Here is a 26,550-nt window from a genome sequence, read left to right on the forward strand (position 1 = left end):
AGATCGTAGGCAGTACAGTGTAAATCTACATCTACTGTTTAACATAATAGTTTAATGCAGAAGGAAAGTAATACATACCTTTTCTCTTTTGTACTTAAACACCCTGACCTTTCTCACCCCACAGATTAATGTTTAAGATTAGCTGAGTAATGGAGGAGGAGCCTAGAGGAGATTTGGGCGAACTTTAACCTCCGGCCTTGAGGGCGTAAAGTGCTTTGTGATGCTGCACAGCAGACTGCGAACATCAACATCACTCAGCAGAAGAGGAGGCAGATGGAGGAAGCATTCTTACAACTGAAGATCTGGGGGAAAGGGGGAGTTGTCTCGGAGGACTTACTCTGTGTTACGCACTGGCATACTAAAATTCAATATTCGGTGGAAATAACTTTGAATGTAACACCAACTCAAAAAGATGATAGTTCATGATCTCTAGAAGCAGAAATGATCTGTCTGCTTCCCTGCCTTTGCACATGGAACGTTTCCATTATAGATAATTAGCATCATAACTGGCCTAGATGTTTCTGGAAGACATGCAGTGGCCGCGCAAAGAGTTTAATCACAGAGCTCCTTCCTGTTTCTCGTCGTTTTTGGAGTTGAGTCATCCCTGTCCCTCGCCCCCGCAGATGCAGATGCAGCGAGGGGCCAGGGATTCCCCAGAAGGCCGATCCCTTGGAGTCATTGTGTTTACTGTTCATGAGAGAAGGCTTTGACTCTAGAACATCAACGGAAATAGAGAGTACGTGTTAGTGTTTGTGCATCGGAAAACATAGTTTGTGAGATTAGCTTTTGTTCATCTACAGAATAGTTAAGAATTCAGCAGTAGCTGGGAAATATTCAGAGGCTTTTTTTGTCTTATCAGAGGTGTTTTCTTGTTAAATACTGGAAGCAAGAAAGGGAAGAAAAAGAAAAGGGCTGACAGGAGAAATGAGTTCTACTTGCAGCGAGACATATAACAACCGCGAGATGGAAACCCTTTGTGAGTATCTGTTTGGCTGTCTTTTGTGTCTGTGGGGGAGCTCAACTGTTTTAGCAGAGGCAGGAAGGACAACTGGTTTCCATTAAGGCCAATCAAGTCAAGGCATGATGTATCCTTCTCAAATGGGGAATGTAAGAACTGGATGCACAGAAACATCCCAAAAATGTTGCTTGACACATTTCCCCTCCTTTGTTTGTTTGTATTTAATGGAAAAACGCATTCTTTAGTTGAAACAAATTTGCTTGCTGGGCGCTGTTTAAAACTTCCACTTAAAATCCTTGTTTCAAGTTTTTGCCTGAGTGTCACTTTGCTTGCTTTCATGGTAGTTGAAAGCAGTGAGGGCTACTTGTTCTCTCCGTCTTTCTAGCGCTCATTCTTATGCAGTCCAGCTGAAAGTTTTGGTGGCCTAAAAGAGACAAAATCTGTCCATTTTATCCTCTTTGCGGTCATCATCATGCAAACAGCACTGTTTTTTTACTCTGTTAGTACTATGAAAAGCTAATGAAAAAGCAAACACAGGCCTGAATTATTGTAACCTTGAGGTAGCCTATGTGCAAGCTGGGGAGTGAGGTATTTTACTGTCAACATGTGAAGTAGCTAAAGATATATACAGAGATTCATTCATCTGTACTGTTAATGTATGTGCAGTGATTTTAGTCAGAGGCGGGGAGGTGGAGTCTTGGAGGCCACTTCAGGGTGTTGAGATAAACCATCCTCACTCGTCACACACATGCTGTCTCCATTTGCACCACAGGGAAGCAGAGCAACCACAGCAACAAAAAAATAAAAATAATTAAAAAAAACACAACAGGAAGTCTCCAACTAAGCCAGCTATCTTCCCTGTAGACATCCAGGCCAAGCCAGATGTTCTTCCTCTTTCCCTTGTCCCTCTTGCTCCTGACTATTCCAACATCCTCCTTCATCTCTATTTTTCTTTGCCTCCTCTTTGCCTTCCTTCTTCTTCCTTTCTGCCGTTCCTTCAGCTCCCCCCCTTTCAGGGAGGACGTGTCAGCTGAGTCATGGAGGTGACTCTTTTAATCAGCTCCATATGTCCTCTGCCCTGATTTAGCACTGACCTCCGGTCCTCCCCAATGGGGCTCACTGCATGCCAGTCATTACCGCATATTAGTTCAGTTACCTCTCCAGCCCACATGATTGGATGCTACCAAATGTTTGAGTATTTTGAGCTGAAATGACCGTTGTGTTTCAAACGAAGAAAATATGAAACACAACTAGAATCCCTTAACTTGAGCTTTGCAGAGCAGCATTAAACTAATGACCTCGCTTAAAGAAATTATGACTCAACCAACCTTTTTTAAATTAAAATGTGGAGGGACATTTTGATGTGATATTTCACTCGTACAGCTGTTTTCTTACGCTTTTTTCTGAAATCTGTCAGTGGAGACTTGCCTGTTTTCTTATGACTATATGTATAATGTAAACGGGGAGCAATTAATACTTATTTTGAAATGAGTCCACATGAAAATTGCAAGCATACACACAAACATATTGCATGCTCCCTGCCTTACACAGTTAATCACCAAGCTCGGATTCTAATAGAATTTATTTGCCATAAATCTTTTGCTCAAAGCTGCTTTTTAGCTTCTCAGGAAGACCTCTCCTTTGATATTTGGTTCCCACAAGAGGAAACTGTAACTCCAGTCACTGCTGGGTCATGAGTTTCCCTGACAACATTGTTTATTGTGTAGTGAGAGCTACAGTATATGGTAAATGTTTACCTTAAAAGAGGTAGCGTGAGTGTGTCTGAATTTTTACTCAGAACCCCGAAAAGGCTGTTCTTCAGGCTTGCAGGACAGTAAAAACATTTACTTTTTGTCTTGTTTCCACACCGAAGATGACAAATTTAGGATCCTGATCTCAAGAAAAAAATAATCTACTGAGAGAAAGACCATTGCTAGACTCTATTGCAATTCTGCAGTGAATCTATCGATAACACTACTAGCTGATAATATATTATGAGGCTGGTTAGATTACCTGATATAAACACATAGATGCATTAATGCTTCCGTGCACTTACATTCACAACAAAACCCCAGTGAGATTCAGCTCCAGCTTTGACAGGAAGGATGCATTTTCTGCTGAATGTTATGAAAAACTCTCACATGCCTTGAGTCTGTATGTTAATGGAAAAAAGTTGAGCCATATCAACAAAGGAGCAAATGATTTACTCTCTCTCTCCAGTCAGTCAAGATCAAATCCATTTTATAGCCAGAATATTTCTTTAATCATTAAACTAGTCTTAGACAACATCTTACAACATGAATGAACTGAAGTAGTGTTTTGCAGTCAGCGTGTATATCAGTGAGGAATACGAATCTTTGTTGTGTCAACTGGAACACAGGAAGCACACTTGAGCAACACATATTTCCAAAGAAGATTTTGATTTTGAAACTACTTTCATCTGCTTTGCAGCCAGTATTGACTTCAGTGCAGCTTGATTCGCTCAAGTTGTTGTGAGTATTTCATATTCCTGCAAACTAAGTGGTAGCAACCAAATAAAAATAGAGAAAGCACAACAGCAGCACAGAGCATGTAAGACCATCGATGACAATCGTCTGTGCTTGGATTGTAGTCAGGAACTCTTCTCTCTAAATGAAATAGTTTGGCATCTTGGATATGCTTATGTTATTATTTGGTGAGAGTTTGATGGTTTTTAAACTTTAAAACTACTTCCAGTTTTTATGCTTAGCCAAGTTAAGTTATTCGCCTGCTGGCTCTAGCTTCACATTTAGCGCAAATACATGAGGGTGGTATCAATCTTCTGATCTAACTCTCAGCAAGAAAACAAATGTCAAGCTATACCCTTAAGGATGTTTTTCGTCTCTTTTCTAAGCTTAGAGATGTTCTGTTTTAGTCATGGCTTTAGTCATGAGTCAACCACAATGTTGAGGGATGGAGACTTCTGTGTGTGTTTGTCAATGAGAAAGAGAGAGAGAGAGCTCCCTGGAGTATTGAAGGAGGGAGATGACCATATGCTTTCAGAACACACACACACACACACACACACACACACACACACACACACACACACACACACATATAACCCTAAACTCTCCTCTGTGAAACAAAGCAGTGGGAGGGAGAGAGCATGTTGACACACAGGGAAGGATATTGCATCTTGTCTTGTGCAAACACACAGGCACACACACACACACACAGAAAATAAATGTTTCTGTATTTTGACATACACACACTCTCCCACTGTCTTTCATTTTGATTAAACTGAACACACATCTTTTATCCCTAGTGGGTTTAGTTTTTAGATAGCCTGCCATATCCACAATGTTCTCTATTCACTTTCTCTGAATGAGGGGTGTGGCTGCTGAATGCCTCCCTAGCCACTTGGGATGGTGGTCATGTGACCGAGCTGTGGGCGTGGCCAGGGGGAGCAGCAGCCTCACCAGCTGGAGCAACGTGTGATTGAGAGAGGAAGAGAGTGTAGGAGAGAGAAGAGAAGGAGAGGAAAGGGTTGGGTGAGTTGTCGATTTTTATGTTTGCCGTGTGTTTTTCTGTGTTACAAGAAGACCTGTGAGGGATTTTGGAGAATGGAGATAAAAGGGAAAAAGGGGGGAGGAGAGACTAACAGTAGGGGGGGGGGGAGGTGATTGGTGCTCTGAGGCTGTTGTTGGTGTCAAAGTTAGTTAGCCAGGTGTCTCGTGTGTGCTGTGTAGAGCATGAAGTTTTGAGGCAAAGAGGTGGAGTGTGTTTTTGGAAGGAGATCTGTAGAAAAACCCTAATTTAGCGTGCAGGCCTTGTGCTTTCTCATTTCTTTTATTTATTTTTTTTACACTCTATCCTTTCCCATTGTTCAGCCATTGGGGAGAGTTTGCGGGGGTCAGCCCTACCACTCATCCCCCCCCCCCCCCCCCCCCCCTACACACTCTCTTTTCTTTCTCCCTTTCCATTGTGTCTTCAGTTCTGGAGCATGCATGGATAATCAATCTGCCATAATGGGACAGCATGTTGACCAATCAGGGTAGCCCACCATAACTCTTTATGGTCCTGTTCTCTCTAGTCCTGTTTTCCCCCCATCAGTGTCCCATCAGACAGAGTTTCCAGCCTGACTTTGATCCAGTGCAGTGGATTAGCCAGGCACTGATGGAGCCAAGCTGTTTCTACGTGATTTCGTTTTGACAATCCCTTGTGTCTGCTCTCTGGAGAGTTTGTTTCCATGTTCAAGGAGAGTTAAAGAGTCAAACAGGTCATTTTTTTTCAGTTTCAGTTTTGCTCTTCCACAGGGGATAGTAAAAACAACTCTCCTCTAACTCTTGTCAGTTGCTTCTGGTGGGAAGCAAAGAAGGTTGTGGTTAGTCACATAGCTTTAATTTTGTGCCCTGGAGGCCGGAAAAAACTTTGAAATATCAAGCCGCATGCCCATGTTTTCAGTGCGTCACACTTTTTACCCAGTTTGCAGTACAGTGGCTAAATAGTTGCTCTGTTTGATGCTGCACCCAGAAAACCCAGTCAAGTTTTAGTTAAAGTAACATCAGATATGTTGTAATGTAGATGTCCTTGCTTTGCACTTACCAGCCACACTGTATCTTCATATTTGACAAGAAAAGGGATATGACCTTACACATTGAGACTCCATGAATAAAACGCACTCCGAAGCTTCCCTCGAGTCACTGTAACAGCGTCCCACAGAGCATTGTTGAATTTTAAGAAATTCATTTGGATTTATTTTCTCCCAGTAGTCAGCCAGCAGCTGCTGCCTCATATCTGAATTTACATGAAGCATTATTATGATATGCTTCACAATAGGCGCCACGCCACTCAGCCATTGTTTACATGTTGGTAATCAGATTAGTTTGCTGATAATAAAGTACACTTGATTAGGATTGTTTGGGACCAGCAGCATGAACAGAAGTGTTTTCTAGCTGTAATTTAACACTTGCTGTATTATCAGTCCTGTCGTGTCAGATATATCATTTTGAAGAAACTTTTGAATGTCAAAAAGATATTTTGTGCTGCAGGTGCAGAGATTTCTAACTGGATTCTACAAAAGGGATATCCACCCCTGTATAGAATCAACCTGCTGTTCCCATCATGTTTTACAGTTCAGTTCACTTTTGTCCCATGTTTACCACTAAAGTATTTGCCCTGAAGGCAGCAGAGTTGAGAGAAGAGGCTTGAACATGTTTTACAGTAAACAACCCAATTGTTTGTCTGTTCCAACATTACAGTATGTCTCCATAGTCCTCAAGCTAAGTGTATCCATATGTATATAATCTCATGTGGTCTTGTCTTCACCTGTTCCATCAGTGAGTGAAGAATGGACTTCTTAAGTCACCCTTTTTGTTTTCCCGCAGCAGCACGTTGAAATAGAAAATGATGGAGTCTTTTTGTAGAATCCAATAGTTAGTCAAAGGAAAAACATTGCTACAAATCTACACTCTAGTATCACTCTAACTGCCCACAGTGGGAGGATGTTTTCTCTTCTACATGTATGTCACAGAAGGGAGGAAGTGAGACATGTTATGTCCTGTTAGAGGTGACGGGTTGTGGGCCTGCAAACACTGGAGAGGTGGAGGGTGGTATACGCCAGTCTGTGGTGTTCTCATCTACAGCGCTGTGGCAGTATTATGCCTCAAGCAAGGCATTGTGGGTCAACTGTCACAGTTTTTGTTTTTAATTCTGGGTTGATAATAGGAATTAACAGAATTTTGTCTGCATTAGAATCAATTTCCAAAACTAGTTAATTTATTAAATGAAAGTTCTTAATTTTTGCTACAGATTTAATTGTGCAAATAATGCTTTGGATTATACAAAGAAATTTAGAAATCTTAGACCACATGCAGTACCCCTCTAATACAATCCAGTCGTTGTTGTATTCTTTGTCTCTCTTCACAGTTGGATTCCTACCCATGTTTGTAAAGGAAGTGGAAAATGCCATGTCCAATTTAAACAAAAACTAATCAAGAGACCTCATTAGCGGTACATTTTATGGACAACTTGGAAATATTCAAATCAGCTGGCCCCTTTCCCACTTCATACTTGGTGGTTGTGTGATTTACTGTGCCATGGGCTGTGTTCGTCCTTTACTCTGTACCAGTTCTCCTACTGCAGCTGTAGATGGGTCTGTGGCTGGACTAGTTCCCTGTCCATGTTTCTGAGAAATGTTTTGGCTTTGAGTTAAGCCTGTGGTCAGTTAGCCTACAATACTGAGAGCTGCCCAGAAACAGCTGGCTCTTCCAATTGAACTCAGCACCACAATGACTGCCCTGCTGTGTTGGACATAGCTTTCTCATTTTCTCAGTCTCTGCTTACAGCTATCGATCCAAACCATGCTCACTCAAGTTGTGTTTTTTAGCCTAACACTGTTATTGTAGCATTTATCTTACATCTCATCTCTCCCTGGTCATGGCCACCTCAATGACCCTCCCTCTACAACTCTTTCTCTCCATCTCCTCTCACTCTTTAAATCTTTTTGAGGTGTTTTGAGACAGGTCATTATCTCCACTAACAGAAGTTTCCGTGTGGAGAAAGCTGGATTTCAACAACGAGCAAACACCATCTGCTTTGCTCCACGTTAGGCCAGGGGTCGCATTCTCAGTGGGCCGACACAAGTGACGAGGTTGAAAGATGATGTGGGCCAGAAACATTCTTCAGATCTTTTCTGAAGTGCCGACGTCTGTTTGTGTCGGCTGTAGCTGTCATCAACCCCACCGAACCTCATCACCTTACACGGCGGGGAGTTGTAAAGATGGAAAAACAAGTCAGATTTTTTTAACCGCTGCGTTCCTTTGGTTTGAAAGTACAGGATTGAGTAAGAGGGATTTCCTGTTGGATGTAGATATGTGAGACCCTCCTCTATCCTCCTAGCTCCCTTCTGTCGACCCCACTCTGCCACTTACCTACTGTAAACTAGGGGTGGAACGGTACACAGAAGTCACGGTTCGGTTCATACCTCGGTTCAGACATCACGGTTCGGTACAATGGAGGGAAAAGCAAAACAAAAATGCAGAAGGCAATTTTTTTTTATTGTGCATGTCTCAGTCTGTACCACCTAGTGTCATACAGTCTCTCCCCTGAGTTAGCTGCAACAGCCTGAAGTATGTAAAGTAAGATGTAAACAGTAAACAATAAGTACCCCACATCATCTCCAGACTCCATCTGGAACTTGTAAACAAAATAAGACAATCAGCTATAAAACTGAAAATACAGCATCTCTTATTTATGAAAGTGTAAATTACATAGAATAATAACAAACAAATTCTACTTAGGCGAGACCTTCCCCTACAAAAGATGAAAGAAAGTATTCTTGCTATTAAGTGCGACAAGCATACCTTTCTAGTTTCCACTCTGCCGCGACCTCCTGTAGCTTCTCAGCTAGGTGAGTGTTTGTGTGCGGCTCATACAGGGGCCGCGTCTGTAGAACTGACGCTTTCAGTTCCCACTTAGTCAATAAAATGCGCAGTCACCGTGAGATAGCTTTCCGTAGCACGCGAAGTCCAACCATCAGTCATTAGAGAAACGGAGGGTGCAGCTGACAGCTCGTGCTCCATCAACGTCCGTGTTTGGTTGTATATGGAAGGGACTAGTTTGCCTCATGTGTGGACGGGATGGCATGTTGTAACGAGGTTTGAGTACATGCAGCAAATACTTGAAGCCAGGTTCCTCTACGAGTGAATATGGGCTGATTGAAGATGACATGTAAATTCCGATTGCTTCAGTGATTATTTTTTTTTGGCCCTATTTGTATGTGTAGCTAAAGGCTGGTTGTAGTCTCCCAGATATCATTTTTGGAAGATAAGAAGTCTATTTGTATGGCTGACCTAGGGCATCATTTTCACTAGGGACAGGGGGGACATGCTCCCCCCCACCCACACACACACACACACACACACACTTTTGAAACTCCTGTTTGTGTCCGTCCGTCTCCCCCCCCCCCCACTTCCAAATTAGTTTGATATTATTAAAGTCTCGGTGATTGGCCACTATTTTATGCAATAAAGAAAGTAAGACATATTTTTCTTATACATAGTTTAGTACTATTCTTTCTGGCAATAATGTCATTATGGTCAACTTAATTACTTCCTGGATTCTGTATCACCATAGTCCCTATAAATGTATGTAGAAATGCAGGAAATGGGATTCAAATCAAAAACATTTTTCTGGCAGAGGACCCCCAGTTTTGTGTCTCCCCCACTTCTCAATCCAAAGTTACACCCTTGTGGCTGACGACATATTATTTTTGAAAAGAGCTCTTTCTGTGAAACACATACAGTACTTATCACTATTACCATCGCAGGTCACAGCTGCACTGCACTCAAATGCACTGTGGGTTCAAGCCATGTATACACTCGTATACATGGCTACTCGTTATGCATAACCCATTGTGTCTTATTTTCACAGTAGGGGGTAAGCCATTATTGGCTCATACTGTGTTCCACTAAATGTATTTACTCATTATCAGAAAAATAAGCAATTAAAGTAGGACTGGAAATGGTGTTTACTGTAAACTGAAATGAGTGTTTAATGTACTCGTGTCCTAAGATGAGACAGTGTTTTCTCATTTTAGACTTTGGCTTTAAAAGTTTTTCTGACCTTAGAACTACTCCATCATTGTCCTGTATCAATGTGAAGTACTTATGACTGTCAGTCAACTCTTGTGCTGCCTTCTTCTTTCTGGACCCTCCATCAATTTCATCCAGACTTCAGCAGGCATAATACTTAACGATGTCTTCCTCTTTAGAGTGAGCCACCAAAGGGCCACTGGAAATTTCATCTCCGGTTCAAAAAAAAAGAAAGAGAGAGAGAGGAAAACACACTTGCATAGACACACAGAGATGCACTCAGGAAAGGGAAATATACAGCTGAACTGCAACAGGGCAAAGACTAAGGGGTTTTAACTCATTGGAACCATGTTTTTTTTTTTTTTTTTTAAATAACAGAGCTTTCAAAAAACAGACAGTGTTCAAGAGCTGTCAGTAACAGCGGGTGAGTAGAAGAACAGACATGATACCTTCTCTCCTCAAAGCACAACCCCTTAAGGAGTGACAGGACAACCTTTGAACATATGCTTAGACAGACTGAAGGCAGGGAGGGGAAGAAAACCAAGTACCTTGTACGGCAAGCATCGCTAGCAAAATGCACTTGTACATTTGGGTTCTGACAAAAAAATAATAATCATCAAACGAGGTATTGTTCGCTCAAAGTTAAAATTGTTACATTTATTTAATTTTGTAGTAAACAACCTCACTCATGAGTCGTGACCCACTTGACTGAAAATAACGTTCGGGGAGTCTTGTCCTCAGTACAGGCCAACTTTGTGATTAAGACTTGGACATAATGTGACGTTTGGTAGTTTTCCTCAAAAAGTTAAAGTTGAAAGAATTGAAGTTGAATTTCATTACTGATTTGGCATTCTGAATTGTGTCAGTACAATTGTAGAGGTCTAATTTCCTTGTGACAGCATCCTGCATGACGGCAGCAAGATTTTCCATGCAGTTCATCGTAGAGGTGGAGCAAAACATCAGCATGAGTGTAACAAGCACATTTGAATCCAGACCTGAAAACAAATTATGGTCAACTATAAAATCCTCCCATGTAGACCAGTTCCTTATGTAAAGCGTCAGTTATCAACCACACTCATTTAAACAGTTTGGCTCATCTGCTCTAATTACATGTTGTGCATGCCATGAATAATTTTTCTGATTTCTTTTTGTTTCATTCACCCCCAGTTTTCTTTCCCTTTCAGCAGGGCATTTACCATACTGATATTGGCAGTGCTGGAGTTAAACCGTAACATACAAAAAAACAACGTTCTCATATAATTTAAAGCAGGGCTGGAAAAGGGTGAAGTGGCACTTGTGGATCGTAGGAAACTGAATTTCTTTGGTTTTTAAAAGGCTTCTCAAGGAGACAATGAAGGCTTTGTTTCTGGCATTGGCACGTTCAAGTTTCACTCAGTGAATATTAAATGCAGAGTTGGATGTGATGTGCCTGATGGGATTTTAATGGAAGGCTTGAGAGGGGAATGTTGAGTTATGTGTAAGTCTAGAGTGGGAAGGGGATTATCTGTTACACAAAGAAAGAAAATTGTATCTGACCGAAGGGGAACACTTTGTGTTGGGTTATTAGGAGGGTTACATTACAGGTCAGTTAAAGGAAGTTGGTTTGATGCTTCAGGATAGTGGTTATTGATATCTGTCAATATATATACATATTTACATGTTGCATACTTTTTGAAATATTAACATGATGTATTACTTTTATATGAAGGCTGAGGCAAGACAAGAATGCTGCCTCAAAGCAGTTTTTGTGTTGTCTGGTCTCCACTGAGCTATGCTGGCGTTCAGGATTAACGCAAATAAATTCTGCTCTGTTGTGCTATAATGCTTTCCAAGAAAACACTGTTCAGTGTTCAGTTATCTCACTTTAAGACTGTACAGTTTATCACTTTTGTCCTGCCTAAAAAAATGCAATGGTTACAACTAAGAGATTTATTGTCATAAGCTTTGTGTGGTCTTTCAGAAGCTTATCCACACAATTACATTAATTACTTATTTTGCCTTACTATGCACTGGTTCTGTACGTTACCTTTTTTTAAGGAATAAGGATGAAAAATAGCCCCTGGGAAACTAAATAAACGAGTGATTTAGTAATGCACTTCCATAAGGTTGGGGGACTTATGAGAGACAGATTTAAAGAATTGTCAAAATTGATGCAGCAGAGGCTGACTACAATTCCCATAATGCAGCTTCATAGCATTTTTCATTATATCATCTCTACCTGGTAAATGTCCATGTCTTTAAAACTCCATGCCCCAAGTTTGTACCGCAGGCTTTCTGTTAAAAAACGGATGTCACCAAGCTCAAGCTGATGACATCATCTGGGTTGTTTTCTCAGACCTGAGAAAGCTCCCTTCAGAGCCACAGAAAACATCATACATCTTCTTTCACAAGCTGAGCAGTACTCCTTGTGACCAGTTAACTGGCATTCATGTGTACAATTGGTGGAGTACCCCTTTCAGCCACAAACCGTTTTAGTGTTTAGTGCGGATGTAAATGCTGTCGTCTGGTCTGCTGCAAAGCCCTCAGTTACAAACAGGAAAGCACCATAATGCAGATAAAACACATGACAGAAACCCATCTTTTATAGTTACTGTATGAGTGAAATTAGGGCTGGGCGATATGGAGAAAATCAAATATCACGATATTTTTGACCAAATACCTCAATATCGATACCGCAACGATATTGTAGTGTTGACTATTGGTGCTTTCACAAAATATTTACACAATGAGATTTTTGATAAATAATCATCAGTAATGTGGATATAATGACTAAGTGGGTAAAGGCAAATAATAGAACAGTTACAACAGTCTGGTAAGTTCAGAAAATGACGCAACTTTACTGTAATGCAGCCTTTAAAATCAGGAAAAGACCACACTTATGCCATATTACGATATCCAAACTCTAAGACGATATCTAGTCTCATATCATATCGATATAATATCGATATATTGCCCAGCTCTAAGTGAAATACAAGTACTTTTCACCAATAAGACAACACCAATGGTATTGTCTTTCAGATAGCACTATACACAGCAGAAAATGAATAAACATCACTGTGTCATCTTCAGAAATGTAGGAATATATAAATGCCAGTAACAAAACTTGAAACAGCCCCCATTCAGCTATAAGTGCCCTCAATTAAAGATAAAGGAGTCCTCTCTTTGATGGGATATATCCAGTCATGCAAAGAAAAGCCCTGAACTCATCTCCATTCATTAAACAAAGCTCTCAAATGAGCTAATCCTAAAATGCTGCTTTTGCATGTCACGAGACAAAAACAAATCCTCTGCCTACAGTAGTTTATCTATTGTAAGCAAGCTTCACACATAACATCTGTCTGCAGTTTAATAAAGTTGTCTTCATTTGGAGACTTTGTATTGATGAAGGGGGAGAGCAGCAGGTGGCCAAATATTTGATGTGTTTTCTCATTGAGAGGTCAGTTTAGGTTCATTGATGCACACGTCTGCACAGGTCCGATTCCCATATTCATTTGAATGAACTGTACACCCCACAGACTTTTCTTTGGCTTCAGTTAAACGAAACGCTGCTCTTCGAAGGAATTTTTTATTACAGTTGTTCTATTTTGATACAGTTGGCATTCAACGGAGGAGGCCACTGAGTCGTCATCTGAGTCATACTGTACGTCTGTAATGAGGTTACTCATCCAGTTCGCCCTGACAAAGGTTATCAACGCTTTCTTTGTGGAACATCATAAAGCTCGAATGCAGATCTGACTCATGAAGAGACACTATGTTGTGGATTTAAATGGCAGAACTGTCACTCTGATACATAAGGCACATAAGTAATGATATAAAAAGCAGTAAAAGATGATTGCAAATGGCCAACTGATCCTTAGCCCTGAAAATGAAATATTGAGGAAGCAGCACTGATGAAAATGAAAGCGCTAAGTTGAACTATACGAGAAAGAGAAGTAGGGCTGGGCAGTACATCGATATTATATCGATATTGTGATATAAGACTAGATGTCGTTTTAGATTTTGGATATCATAATATCGTAATATGACATAAGTGTTGTCTTTTCCTGGTTTTACAGGCTGCATTACAGTAAAGTGATGTGATTTTCTGAACTTGCCAGACTGTTCTAGCTCTTCTACTATTTGCAATACCCACTAAAATCTATTCTGTTAAAGCACCAATTGTCAACCCTAAAATATCCTTGCAATATCAACATGGAGGTATTTGGTCAAGAATATCGTGATATCAGATTTTTCTCCATATCACCCAGCCCTAAAGAGAAGTGAATATCAAAGCGACCGGGTGGTTGTCAGGCTGTCTCTCTCGGACTCTCTTGGCACTGCCATTTTGTTCTTCCGTTTTCTGTTGCTTGTGTTCATGTGTGTCTCGCATTTGCCAGTTCTTGTTACTACGCTTTGTGTATTTGCCTCTGCTACACTGTGACGGTTTGTCTATTCTTGAGAGCAGCCATGCGAGCCAGCAGATGGCCCAGGGCTAGCATTGTCATGGTGCTCAGGAGGAGGCAGTTTGGCTGCAGACCTGGAGTATGTAATTAGAGCTAATCTGCTTTATGTCATTCAATAGGCTATTGATGCAATCAGGGCTCAATGTAAAAAAAGTTCAGTGCAGGGGTTAGCCAAATGACACTATGCAAACATTTGCAAACACAATCTCGCAGGCTAAAGATAAATCGATCCAAATATCTCAGGATTATAGTATCACTTTCCAAGACGCTGCATTCCTGTGTCGTGTTTCTTGATGACAGCGATGCAGCTCTAAATCAGCTTGAGTCCACCGTGATGAGGTATTAACAGAAGGTTCACGTTACAGCATGGATTGAACTGTACTAAAATAATGTCCTAGCATGAAGGGAAATTGCCTCTTTGGCTGTGGAAGTTATTGTGCAAAAATAAAATCGGTATGCTGCTCATTTATTGACTGATGATAGGCACAGGGGGGATGGATCTTTTTTATTTTTTCCCCAAGATTTTAGCAATGGATTTGTTGAGTTTAAGCCAAGCCACGTGTGGTATCACAGCACAGTTCATCAGTCAACCAGTAGACTGTCTGTCTGAGGATTGAAAGTTGGAAAGACTGACTGATACTATAGAGGCTGTTAGACCCTTCCTCATAGCCCACAATTGTAGCTTGGAGGAGAAGAAAAGAGTATTGAATTCAGAGATATTCAGCTGACTCATCAATACTCCCATGACTTTTGAATTTTAAGGTGTGCAAGTGTGTAGGAGGATGAGATTGTGCACTAACATCACACATGTTAGTGTGAAGTAGAAAGGACTATGATCATACACTCCGATTCAATCACATTGTTTAATTAGGAACTGGTTGCACTAAATCCTTTAAGATATACCATCAACTTTCAACGTGTGTTCCTGTTTCCTGTGAGACCGGTCCCAGTTGTGCCCTTAAATTAAAAAAGCCCCCACAGTGCTACAAGGACTGCACAAAGTGGTTATTACAGTAGCAACACTTTTCCCAGGACAGTCACAGAGAGCCAAAGTAGGGTTTTTTTCTTGTGGAAAGTCTGTACTTCATAGTTGCAGTAAAAGCTGGGAAATTGATACTCTTAGTAAGATTGCATGCCTCTCACACCCTTCCTCTGTCTCCTGCACCTCCATCTTACACTTTTCGTCTTATCTTAAGGCCCATGAAGGCAAAACTGAGCAGGAAAGTTAGATATCAGAAAATGTTTCATTGTTATTTGTGCTGCATTTATATTCTTATCAGCAATGTTGCAAAAACGCGTGTCAATGTCAGACAGACATATCAAAAGCACAAAGTTCTATGTTCAGATGTTAGTGCCTTGAACTCTCACTTCTCTGTTATTTGAGGAAAATAATCAACCCAAAACAGAGCCTGAACTATTACAGCTACAGTTTGTCATGCCTGTGTATAGTCAGGATGGCTCCACTCAGCTTCAGGTATATGTGTCTGTGGTTTGTAGTGTCTGTGACAGCAAACCTCACACAGACAATACCACCACCAGTTTCTGTCACGGCACAGGAAATGTTGTCTCCTCCTACATTATGAAGTGCGATTTTGTGCTGCTTCAAGCACATACCAGCACATTTGGCAGAGTTGCAGCAGTGCCTTGGCAAACAGCCTTCTACATAACAATCGATCCTCCTTAAAGTGAGGTAAGCCATTATTTGTAGTTGCCATTTTATCCCAACAAGGTCTGTTCATTTTGTCTTCCTAATTCTTTTAAGATTATGAAATTCACCTCTTATTGTTAGATGATCTGTTTCACTCTGGTTACAACTTCTACATCATTTATTTCTGAAAATTCAGAATTTCTTTTGTGGACTATGCTGCTAACATGAGGTAGAAATGTATGCAACATTAAGGAGCAGATGTGTGCCTGTTCCCATATGATTTACTGGTTAGCTTTACAGTTGTATGTACAGTGTATGCACTGGAGCAAGAAAGACCACTGGGAATGGAAAACAATAATTCTTTATTGAACAGTTATGGGATAGTTTATCTTCTTATTTCATGTGTGCATGCACATCTGCACATCTATCCCCTCTCGCACAAGTTGAGTTTTTGGCAGACAGATTATCACCTTTCAATGTTGTCTTGTACAAAGACGGGTTCTCATAAATGTGAATTTGAAGTCTGGTGTATCCTGTTTCACACAGGAAATGAACTGCTCAGATCAGTATCTTCTATGGTTTTCACAAAGAGCTTGGTGTACTCTATAGTTTATATGATTTCACCTGTATTTGTGTATGCGGTCATGCATTGCTTTTCTTTGTGATTCACACATTTTTTATTTATGCAGTTGCTTTTTTAAGTCACTGCATACATTTTTATTTACTTTACTACACTTTATTACATACTTTGTTCACTTCACTGCTTAAAAAGCATGCTTTATGCTTGCACATTTGATATAAATCAAGACATACATTTACATCTCTTTTTCATTTGTCTTTCCTCTTTAATCTCTTGCATCCCTCAGGGTCAGAGGTCAGTCTGAGCCACAGCAACATGTCGGAGTCAACCAAGCCCCACCACCCCAACCCACAAGGTAAGGGGGAGAAGACTCATGGCAGCGACTTCAGCTACGTGGGCATCGATGCCATCCTGGAGCAGATGAGAAGGAAGGCCATGAAGCAGGGCTTCGAGCTCAACATTATGGTTGTGGGTGAGTCTGACATTTACACGTTTATTTCAAAACCTATCAAAAACAGTCCCAAAGTTTCACTGTTCCCCTTTAACTTGAGTTCATGCAGAAAATATAGACACTCTTCAGAAAGTGTTCAGTCCCCTTGACTTTTCTTGCGTTTGTAGTGTTATTTTGTGAAGTTAACTCTAACCTTGTCTCCCACAAATTATGTTCATATGCAGAAAAATTGCAATTTTCCTTCACTTAATTATGCTTTAGTTGCTGTGAGTAGGTATTGTAGAGGAGAATGAAACTGTTAAAGGTTGAAAATGTGCTAATGCTAAATAAAAGCATATCAAAATATATTTTGTATGAGAAAAGGTTGGTCAAGTAAAAGTGTGTATGTTCCCATCTAGCTTGACCTTGAGCTTGATTATGCCTTCATGTTAGATTTGGATACAAGTCCTAAAGTCTAAACTGACACAGATGTATCCGAGAAGACTTGAGGCTGTAAATGCTTCCAAATGTTTACAACAGTTATTGACTCTGTACTGAATTCAGCTAGATGGCACAACTCCAAGGAGGACTGATAGTGTTCATTCAAAGAGACATGTTGATTTATAGATGTAGGGGAATGAAGTGTAAGTGCAAGCATTTTAGTGAGAGAGTGGCAATCATGACTAAGTGAATGTTCTAAGTTATACACACACTATCTAACTGCACATTTCTACATAACGCCAACATGTATCCACTTGTATTGCTCCGACACCTCAAGGATAAATGAAACGTGTTGTGAAATGATTCTCTGACACTATGAATACCCGAGCAGGATACAAAACAGTTTACGGAACAATGATGAGTTTATATATAGAGGTTTACTCCTTGACGCAGTGGGCCCGGGTTTGACTCCGACCTGCGGCCCTTTGCTGCATGTCATTCTCCCCCTCTCTCTCCCCTTTCATTTTTTTCAGCTGTCCTGTCAATAAAGGCCTAAAAATGCCCCAAAAAAATAATCTTTAAAAAAAACACCTGCGTGTATTGATTTTTGATTGCAAGATGGGAGCTTTGATATACAATGCTATAACTACGTATCAAGTTTATCTGGGTAATGCGTTGTCAGATAGTTGCCTAACTCCTTGTTGGAGTCCTATTTCTCACTGTATGGCCAGTAATCCCTTCAGGTAATTAGATGTTTGACACTCTTCAGACACCAGGATACATGAGATTGTAGAGGTATGGTGTTCACCTCTTTCACAATGCTACAGTATGCAGTAAGATACCTATTTTTCCCTGTAGGTTTAATGAGCTTTCTTTACCTGAACTTTGTTAGATTCCTACTTGCCTATGTAAATGAGTTTTAAGAAGAATGCCAGGATAGAAATATAAAAACTAGAGCATCTTCTGTTTTTCTAATGAAGTTTCTAACAGAGAAACTTTGGCCAACTTGGGTGTCGAGTGTGAAAGGTTAGAGAAGCTGTGGTCTTGGCCGTGTCCATTGTGGTCTCCTATGAGATGCATTTGCCTAATCCCTGCCCTCAGCCAGCTGACCTTTTGATTTCCACCATGCAGAGAGGGCAGCCAGGGTGTGTCAGTGAGTGTTTGTGAGAGAGAAAATGTATGCAACTGACTGAATGTAGAGTGTGAAAGAGCAAGTGTGAGAGAGAGAGAGAGAGAGAGTAAAGGCCGCCCTGGGTGTAAAGAGGGCCTGGCAGCTTGGCAATGCTCCACACGCCACTGTGGATGCCCATAGCTGCTGTGAACAGAAGGGGGGGGTAGAGAGAGAGAGAGACACAAAAGAATACAAATTCTGTTCGTTTTTTTTTTTATTTTCCAAACAAGTACTAAAGTTAAATGAACATTTATATTACCAATATGTTATATATCCATCTTTTCCAAGGAATAAATAAACAAGAAATGTCATGAATGTATAAAGTAATATTGTAAAATGAACGTCCTCAGTTCTCAGTCACTCTTTGTCTTGTATTTTGAAAGCACAGTTTTCTATAAATGTTATATTTTAATGGGGTCACACAGTAGATAAAAATGAAATCGGTCATGATTTGATGTACAGAGATTGATTTGTCACGGAGGTAAAAATACCTAATGTGGGCACAGTCCTAAAGTGTTTGTTAGAAATGCTGTATTGTTCATCACCTGGTGGTTTGACCGCAGTGATGCAGTGTGTGTGTGTGTGTGTGTGTGTGTGTGTGTGTGTGTGTGTGTGTGTGTTCTATACAATACATCTGTCCTCACAGCTTGCCTGTCTTACCCCACAACTGTCCTGCTATGCTCATGGTCTATTGACATACACACACAAAGACACTCACTTTACAATCCATACATTAGAGATGATGTCATGTGCATATTCAGTGTCACTGGTTTTGTGAAAAAAAAGCCTTTAAGAAACTCTTGTGTTAGAGTTGAATGAGGCTCTTGTCCTTGTGACTGTCAGTTTCTCTAACTGTTGTGTGATTTCCTGATCAGGGCAAAGCGGCCTGGGAAAGTCCACTCTGATGAACACCCTGTTCAAATCCAAAGTGAGCCGTAAGTCGGTGCAGCCGAACCCAGAGGAGAGGATCCCCAAGACCATTGACATCAAATCCATCAGTCATGGTTGGCCAATGTTTCATGTTTTGTTGCCTACAGCCGAAATATTTACAGTATTGATAATGTGTTTCCTGTTGCTCTTTCATACTACTGATTTGTTACTTTCTGTGTGTGTGTCCAAAATAACTACTAATTAAATATATTTCCTTTGTCCAGATATTGAGGAGAAAGGAGTGAGGATGAAGCTGACAGTAATTGACACTCCGGGTTTTGGGGATCAGATCAACAATGAAAACTGGTGAGCTCAACTTACTTTATCTGAAGGCTTCAGCAGCTGTTACCTTTGTCATTTCCATCATTGCATGTGTATGGTTACTCATTCATTCTGACTTGGTTATCAAAGCCAGAGTTCAGTGTTTTATCTAAATAACATTGCAATTTTATGTTTGTATGTAATACAATTGCATACAACAATATACAGTTTTATTACAGTGTTAAAAAAATTGCATATGATATAGCATATAATATATAAGCAATATAAGTTAAGGTATAAAAGTTTCCTGCTCCCTCTACCTGGAACAAGTTACAGAAATCCATGAAACTTAATGAGCTGGTCTCATTGGTCGCTTTTTAGAGGATGTTGATTCAGTCACATCTGGCTGTAGATGTATTTAGGATTGCGGTTGACTTTGAAAAATTTGCTGATTCAGTTGTCTTATGTTTTTGTGTATTTTTTTGTGTATGTGTGGTTGTACTGCTGCCTGTCTTGGCCAGTACAAAAAGAGATTTTTAATCTCAATGAGTCTTTTCCTGGTTAAATAAAGGTAAAATAATAAATAAATGCTTGTTTTGCAGAATATGACTACAGAACATGGCGACTCACATTCTTTGAGTATAGAATACAATGTTTCAGAACATAACTCTGCATGAAACCACACTATTCATCACTATAATTCTTCAGTTACTGCCGTAGCTTCAATAACTGTAAGCAAGAGGTTTGGACTGTGAGCGGATACAAAGTTAGCTTCTCATTCCTGTTTTCTTTATCAGCTGGCAGCCCATTATGAAGTTCATTAATGACCAGTATGAAGCCTACCTGCAGGAGGAAATCAACATCAACAGGAAGAAGAGGATCCCAGACTCCAGGGTGCACTGCTGCATATACTTCATACCTCCCACAGGCCACTGGTAAGATCACATATAAAAGAGACATGCACTCTTGTAACTAAGTGCCCCACTTTTTGCTCTTCATTCCACCAGTTTCTCCCACAGTTGCAGAGTCTAATCAGGCCTTTTGGGAATCTCCCCTAACCCATTGTCTGTCCACAGCTCTTTAACCACATCCTTCTGCAGCTTTCTTTTTTTTCTTCTTTATCATCTCTCTCTTATGTGACCACATGTGGAACTCATTCCTTCCTCAGAGACACGGAATATCACTTGAAGAGTCAGATTTCACAATGAAACACAATGACTACAGTTCTCATAGTTTAGAGAGGTAGAGAGACAGAGAAACAATTAGAAAGTGCCTTATTTTGAGTGGGATAAATTGTAGTGGTGGCTATATATATATATATATATATATATATATATATATATATATATATATATATATATATATATATATATATATATATATATATATATATATATATATATATATATATATATGCTAACCTTTTATTAGGCTTACTGATTAATGCATTTACCACTACAATGTATGAAATTGTGTGGCCTTAACACGTTTCAACGTTCTGCCAACCTCCTAATCTATTGAATCACTACGCCTGAAAGTGTTTTTCCACTGAATTTAATTTAAAAAAGGGCTACATCAGGATTTGATTATTCATTCCAGTGCCTTGATCATTTATCTGGAACATGTTGTTAAACAGAACGATGGGACACCAAGTGGTTTACAGATCCATTCCTGGTGGAGTCCGACATGTGGTCAGAGACGAGCACACATCGATGAGCCTGTGAGGAATCTTATAGAGGAATCTTGAAAGGAGTATTGTATTGTCCACATGCAAATAAAAGCACTCAAAACACCCATGCACACAGTCATTCACTAACCATCTGAGTGTATATTTCTGTTACGGCTCCATCCATTGCTTCTTCATATTTCTGCACACCAGTAACTCAACAGTTGTCCACTTACGTTCTCTCTGTGAGTGGGGGATGACATGTGTGTGTCTGTGCGTCCTGCTGTTTGACAGGCCCCCTCATCATCTGCTCATGTCGCCACAGCTGCAGCTTCAAAGAATGTGTGTGTTTGTGTGTATCCCTGTTCATGTAAAGCAGTGTGTGTAGTGGACTCAAGTGGGCAGTAGGCATGCTAACACTTGTGTGGATGCTCCAAATGTGTTTGTATGTCACACAACTTACAGCTGCTTAGTTCAGCCAGTTCAACAACACCCCAAACCGCTCAACACTCTCTCTTTTATTGTGAATCTGTATTGCTTCCTTCTCTCAGCTCCTAATATCCTCAAATGTTTCAAACAGGCTATATTTAAAGTGTCACTACCCACACACACATACATGCACACATGAAAACCAACTCATTTTGAAAACAAAGATGCAAAACATCTTTCAGGAAGTGGTGTCTTCCTTAGAGCCAACCAGAGAGTTATAGGCAGCAGAACAAAGGAGGCATCTGTTGGGGCTACTGTTGTGACTTGGCATAGAGATGAATATATGTTAAAAGACACATTTGTATATATGTATGTTTAGATATGTAGACTTAGAAGAGGGAACATACATCACATATTTGCAATTACATTTTCTATACACCCAAAAACGAGCTTGGACCATAAATAAACAAATAAGATTTAATTTGTGACAACATTTTGTTATCCTCCCACAGAAAAAAATTGGTGGAAAAAATCTAAAAACTCAACAAAATGTTCTGTCATTATTCTCCTTTTGCTTATTTTCCCTTTTTCGTTTCACACAGCAACGCCAGTTGAAGTTTTAAATCAGGGTCTGTAACCAATTACACAGACACGGCTCCTCTGCCATGTTACCGCAGTCCAAGAATGACAGGCAGGAAAACGATGACAGAACTTCCCTGGTAGCTCTCATAGGCCTCTATCATTAGAGATATGCTGTTTTCTTTTCCGATTGTCTTTTAGTCTGAAACGTTTAAAACAGCAGTTTGTATTTATCGAGGCTCTAATGTAATTTGCGTGTCAGCAATTTGCATTTAAGTTGCTTCTGTGGTTTCAGATAGAGGAACGATGCTCAGTGAAGCACAACACACTCATGGCATCGGCAGCCATTTCCGATAATGGAAGAGTGAGCCACACTGTTTCCCCTCTGGGCGGTCTTGTTGTTCCCTCATTTAACATGTCCTCCTGAAAAAAGAAGGCTGCACTTTGGCACTCATCAACTCAGAGCTGGTTTCTAATCCATTATATAAAAGAAGGAAGGGAGAGCTATCTGCACTGTGGTTGTCTGTTCTCTCTTCTTCTCTTTTGACAGCAGAGCTCATCGTTCTCAATGTACATGACTGCTATTTTATTTCCAACCACATAAAAAGGATTTAAGTGGACGTCTATGCACGCATGCATACTTTGTTGTTGACATTTATTGTCCATATGCAAAGATACATGTGTAGACATGAAATTGTGCATGTATGCTCAGTCATGCATATGACACAGCGCACATGCCAATTTGTACGTTCATGCAACTGTACATAGACAGATTATGTATGAGGTTACATAAATTATATTTGATAAATATTCATACTGAGAGACATCCACCTTTTGTCTTTTTTCCTTTTGATTTCTCGCAATCCTACCTCCCTGCATGCATATGACACATGCCAGTTATCCCCTCAGCATGTAAAATGCATGAAGATGTAGTAATGGCTAGTTGAATGCACTGCTTACTGTGTCTTCTCTCTTTAACTTTGTGCAGCTATGTTTCTCCTTTCCTCTGTCTCGCTCCATGTAGCACATGCTCCCCTATGTTTCATCCTATGTTCATGATGGCGTGCTTGTCAGTCACTGTGGAGAGTCAGCCAGGCCTCTCCTCCAGCTGCCCCTTGGTCTTTGAACCAGGCTGGCCTGGCTTGGCTGGGGCTAATTGGAGGGCAGAGCAGACAGCATGAGGGGAGTCTGTCTGGAGGAACAACTAGAGGCAACATTGAGGCAGAGAGAAAAAGGAAACATACAGAGAATACTGTAGAACAGCAGTGTAAGGATGTGTAGAGTGATGTAAGGACAGGGGTATTCAGTTGTTCACCAAGCACAATTATAAGGCTGCTACGGGAGAAAATGAAAACCAATGTGGAGAATATAGTTTTGTCCAAATTTGCTTTGAGTTGAGTAAAAGCAGAATATTGGAGACAAATGGGAGATGGCAAACAAAGAGCTGCATTAGACTGACTAACTTTATGCATTAACCCTCAAAATGAATGTGCACTTTCCTGTTTTACTGAAATCACACCTCGGAGAGTGTAACAGGAATAATGAGTATAGAAAATAAACGGCAACATAGGTTAATGCAGTATAATGAGTGTCAACATGAGAAACCTGGGTGAACTGAATGTATTGGAACAGACAATGATTGCCCTCTAGTGGTTACTGTGTTTCATTATATTCATTTTTTTAGGAATCCACATGCCATAACTTCCTGTAGTAGATTTGTTTTTATGCCACAGGGGAAAAAATTAATATGTTAAAGGTTTAGAGCACAAATCTGCAGTGTTGTGAATTGTTTCTCCTTTTTTTGTTTCAGACCAGGACGTCTTAATGTGGAGTTTCCAAATAACAAACATAGTTACAGACATGTATGCATGAAATGAAGTTGTTCTGTCATCTCTTATTTTCCTCCAGTCTGAGGCCTCTGGATGTGGAGTTCATGAGGCGTCTCAGTAAAGTGGTCAACATCGTCCCCGTCATTGCCAAGGCCGACACACTCACCCTAGAGGAGAGGGACTACTTTAAACAGGCGGTGAGAGGAGTGTGTGTTTTGTGTGCTGTATTTTGTGTGCGTGTGAGTCTGGTTTTCACATGTGACTTCGGTTAATCTGATCCACCCATCACACCTGCAATAACCTGTAGCAGGTCTTTAAGCTTAAAATAAATGGATGAGTAAACAGTCGGCGGATTCCCCTCACAAACACGTGTATGCATATTCACATTCCCAGGTTGGTAACATATGAAGAGCTGCCAGGCACCACAAACAAAAGCCATCTGGGCAAACCCACATTGTACCTATCCTGGGGAATACTGTATCATCTCTATAACTGTAACACTTTGAAAGTCCTACTCATTCCAGACGGAAACATTTAAGAACTCTTTATTTTAAGCATTTATTTACTGAGCGGCATTCCACAACTCTTAAGTCTGGCTCTTTTTTAGATGGGGGACTTCTGCCCAGTTGCCAAGCGAGCAGGCACGCCCTTCATTACCAGTGAATTACTGGGTGATCGTACGAGTCAGCACGTTCAGAGAGGTCACCACTGTGTGGTACATAATGAAAAAAAACACAATCTCTCTTTAACGTGACCAGAATTAAAGGAACTAGAAAGTAGCATTTTGGTGAACAATTAATATTCATCAGTTTCTACAAGTAATCCAAGTTAATTTCCCTGTTTTTGATACTTTATGTGGTAGTCAAAGCTCTTTACAGTTTGCTCATCTTTAAGTGCTGCTCATGTTTCTAGCCATGCTAGCAGCCATTCAACAACTATTGCATGATTAAGCACAAACTTTTGTACAGACAGTCATGGTTCCCAGGCAATATCTCCTAATGAGTTTTGTGATCCCTAGATTTTCCACTAGCACCACCATGAGGTTCACATTTTAGTTTTTTAGTGCAATGTCTCGACAGCTGTTAGATGAATTGCTGTAAAATTTGGTACAGATATCCATGGTAGCCAGTGAACAAATCCTAATGACTCTGGAGATCCCTTGACTTTGGTTTATGATTTAATACTATCAGCCTTAGCTGTATTTTGTGATTAGTGCTAATTAGCAAATGTTAGCATGCTAACACAATAAACTAAGATGGTGAACACATAAACATAATACCTGCTTAACTGTTTACATTGTCATTGCGAGCATGTTAGCATCAGAATCAGCTTGGCCAAGTAAGTGTTAACGCGTAAGGGGATTTTACTCCGGCTTGACTCTAGCATGCTGATGTTAGCATTTAGCTCAAAGCATTTCTGTGCCTAAGTACAGCCTCACAGAGCAGCTAGCATGGCTGGAGACTCTTTTGTAGTTTTGTATCAGTATGTCCTTAACTGTACACTTTTAAATCACAAGAGGTGGTACAAAACGACATGGTCAGCAAATGTACAGACTAAACATTGGAAAGATATCAAAGGTTTAATTTAACATGCAGCAGCACATTGAAGCAGTAGTCTAGTTGTTCCTCTCAGGGGTTATTTTACTTTTACTTGGTAGCCTATGTTACAGTAGTCTCATTCATAGAAAACTAACACTCAATGAGACTCCCCAGACAGATAATCCTCCACTGTAATGTCATAGCCGTCAACCTCCTTATCACGGCTTCCCCTGCAACAACAGATTCTCGCTCCACCTGGCTTGAGTCTTTAACGGTCTTCGCTGCATCTCTTCCTCAGTGTGTGTTTCTCTTGGATAATTCTCAATCCACAGGAGGCAGACAGCCACCTGCCTTCCTCCATCATTTCCTTTATCTTTCCAGCTCTCCTTCCAAGACTACAGACTTCCCTAAAAGTTTTATTCATTTTAGAGATACACGATGGGAGTCTTGGCTACCATATTCCCCATGATGCCTGTAACACCGTCCAATAAGAACAAAGCAGGGATTGGACCAGGCCCTGGCAGAGAATGGAAGCTGCAGGGCTTGTAGCTGGATTGTTTTGGTTGGCCGCACATGCTCTGTATGACCCTGAAGATTATTGACTAAAAGCCTCTCGTGCCAATTGATGTTTTTACTTTCCCTTTAGCAACTTACAAACAGAATAAGAGGGGTTTTTCTATTAAATGTTCAGCTTGTGTCCAGCTGTGAGTGTCTGTTTGCATTCCTCTAATTGAGAGTTGATGTGGCTTTTATTGTAAAATTTTACTTGGTTTGCATCCTATAACCTGAGAAAGCTTCCAAGCATAAATAATGAAATGTTTGATCAAGGACCAAGTGGAAATTGTCATTCATTAAAAGGACATTTTCTCATTATAAAGACATAAAGAATAGGGGAGGCCATTTTATAAGTCATACCTCTGTCTGGATTTGTTCCTAAGAGTGGTTAACCTCAATGTTAACTCCTCCATGTCAAGGAATAAGGAACCATTTAATGTCAACACCAGCCAGCATAACATAACCAAGTGTTTATTTATGTCCTCTAGTGGGTCAGAACAGTTTTAATTAAAGTCTCCAAAACCAGACTTAAATACAT

At 40.3% G+C, this 26,550-nt stretch overlaps 1 protein-coding gene across 6 annotated transcripts in view; it reads left to right on the forward strand.

The window, feature by feature from the left end:
* septin9b (septin 9b) overlaps nucleotides 1–26,550 on the forward strand; it is a 70,043-nt gene that overhangs the window by 37,769 nt on the left and 5,724 nt on the right. For 3 of the 6 annotated variants that reach the window (XM_078280392.1, XM_078280383.1, XM_078280374.1), the window contains exons 3-7: nucleotides 16,470–16,655; nucleotides 19,101–19,229; nucleotides 19,380–19,461; nucleotides 20,214–20,351; nucleotides 23,999–24,116. In XM_078280392.1, the coding sequence (XP_078136518.1) occupies nucleotides 16,470–16,655; nucleotides 19,101–19,229; nucleotides 19,380–19,461; nucleotides 20,214–20,351; nucleotides 23,999–24,116 (653 nt within the window). Of the gene's footprint in view, nucleotides 1–948; nucleotides 977–4,365; nucleotides 4,471–15,536; nucleotides 15,646–16,469; nucleotides 16,656–19,100; nucleotides 19,230–19,379; nucleotides 19,462–20,213; nucleotides 20,352–23,998; nucleotides 24,117–26,550 lie in introns of those variants that run through there. The other 3 variants (XM_078280399.1, XM_078280416.1, XM_078280408.1) reach the window with 3 other exon arrangements.

The sequence above is a fragment of the Sander vitreus genome, chromosome 2, assembly GCF_031162955.1.
Source record: "Sander vitreus isolate 19-12246 chromosome 2, sanVit1, whole genome shotgun sequence".
NCBI classification, from domain to species: domain Eukaryota; kingdom Metazoa; phylum Chordata; class Actinopteri; order Perciformes; family Percidae; genus Sander; species Sander vitreus.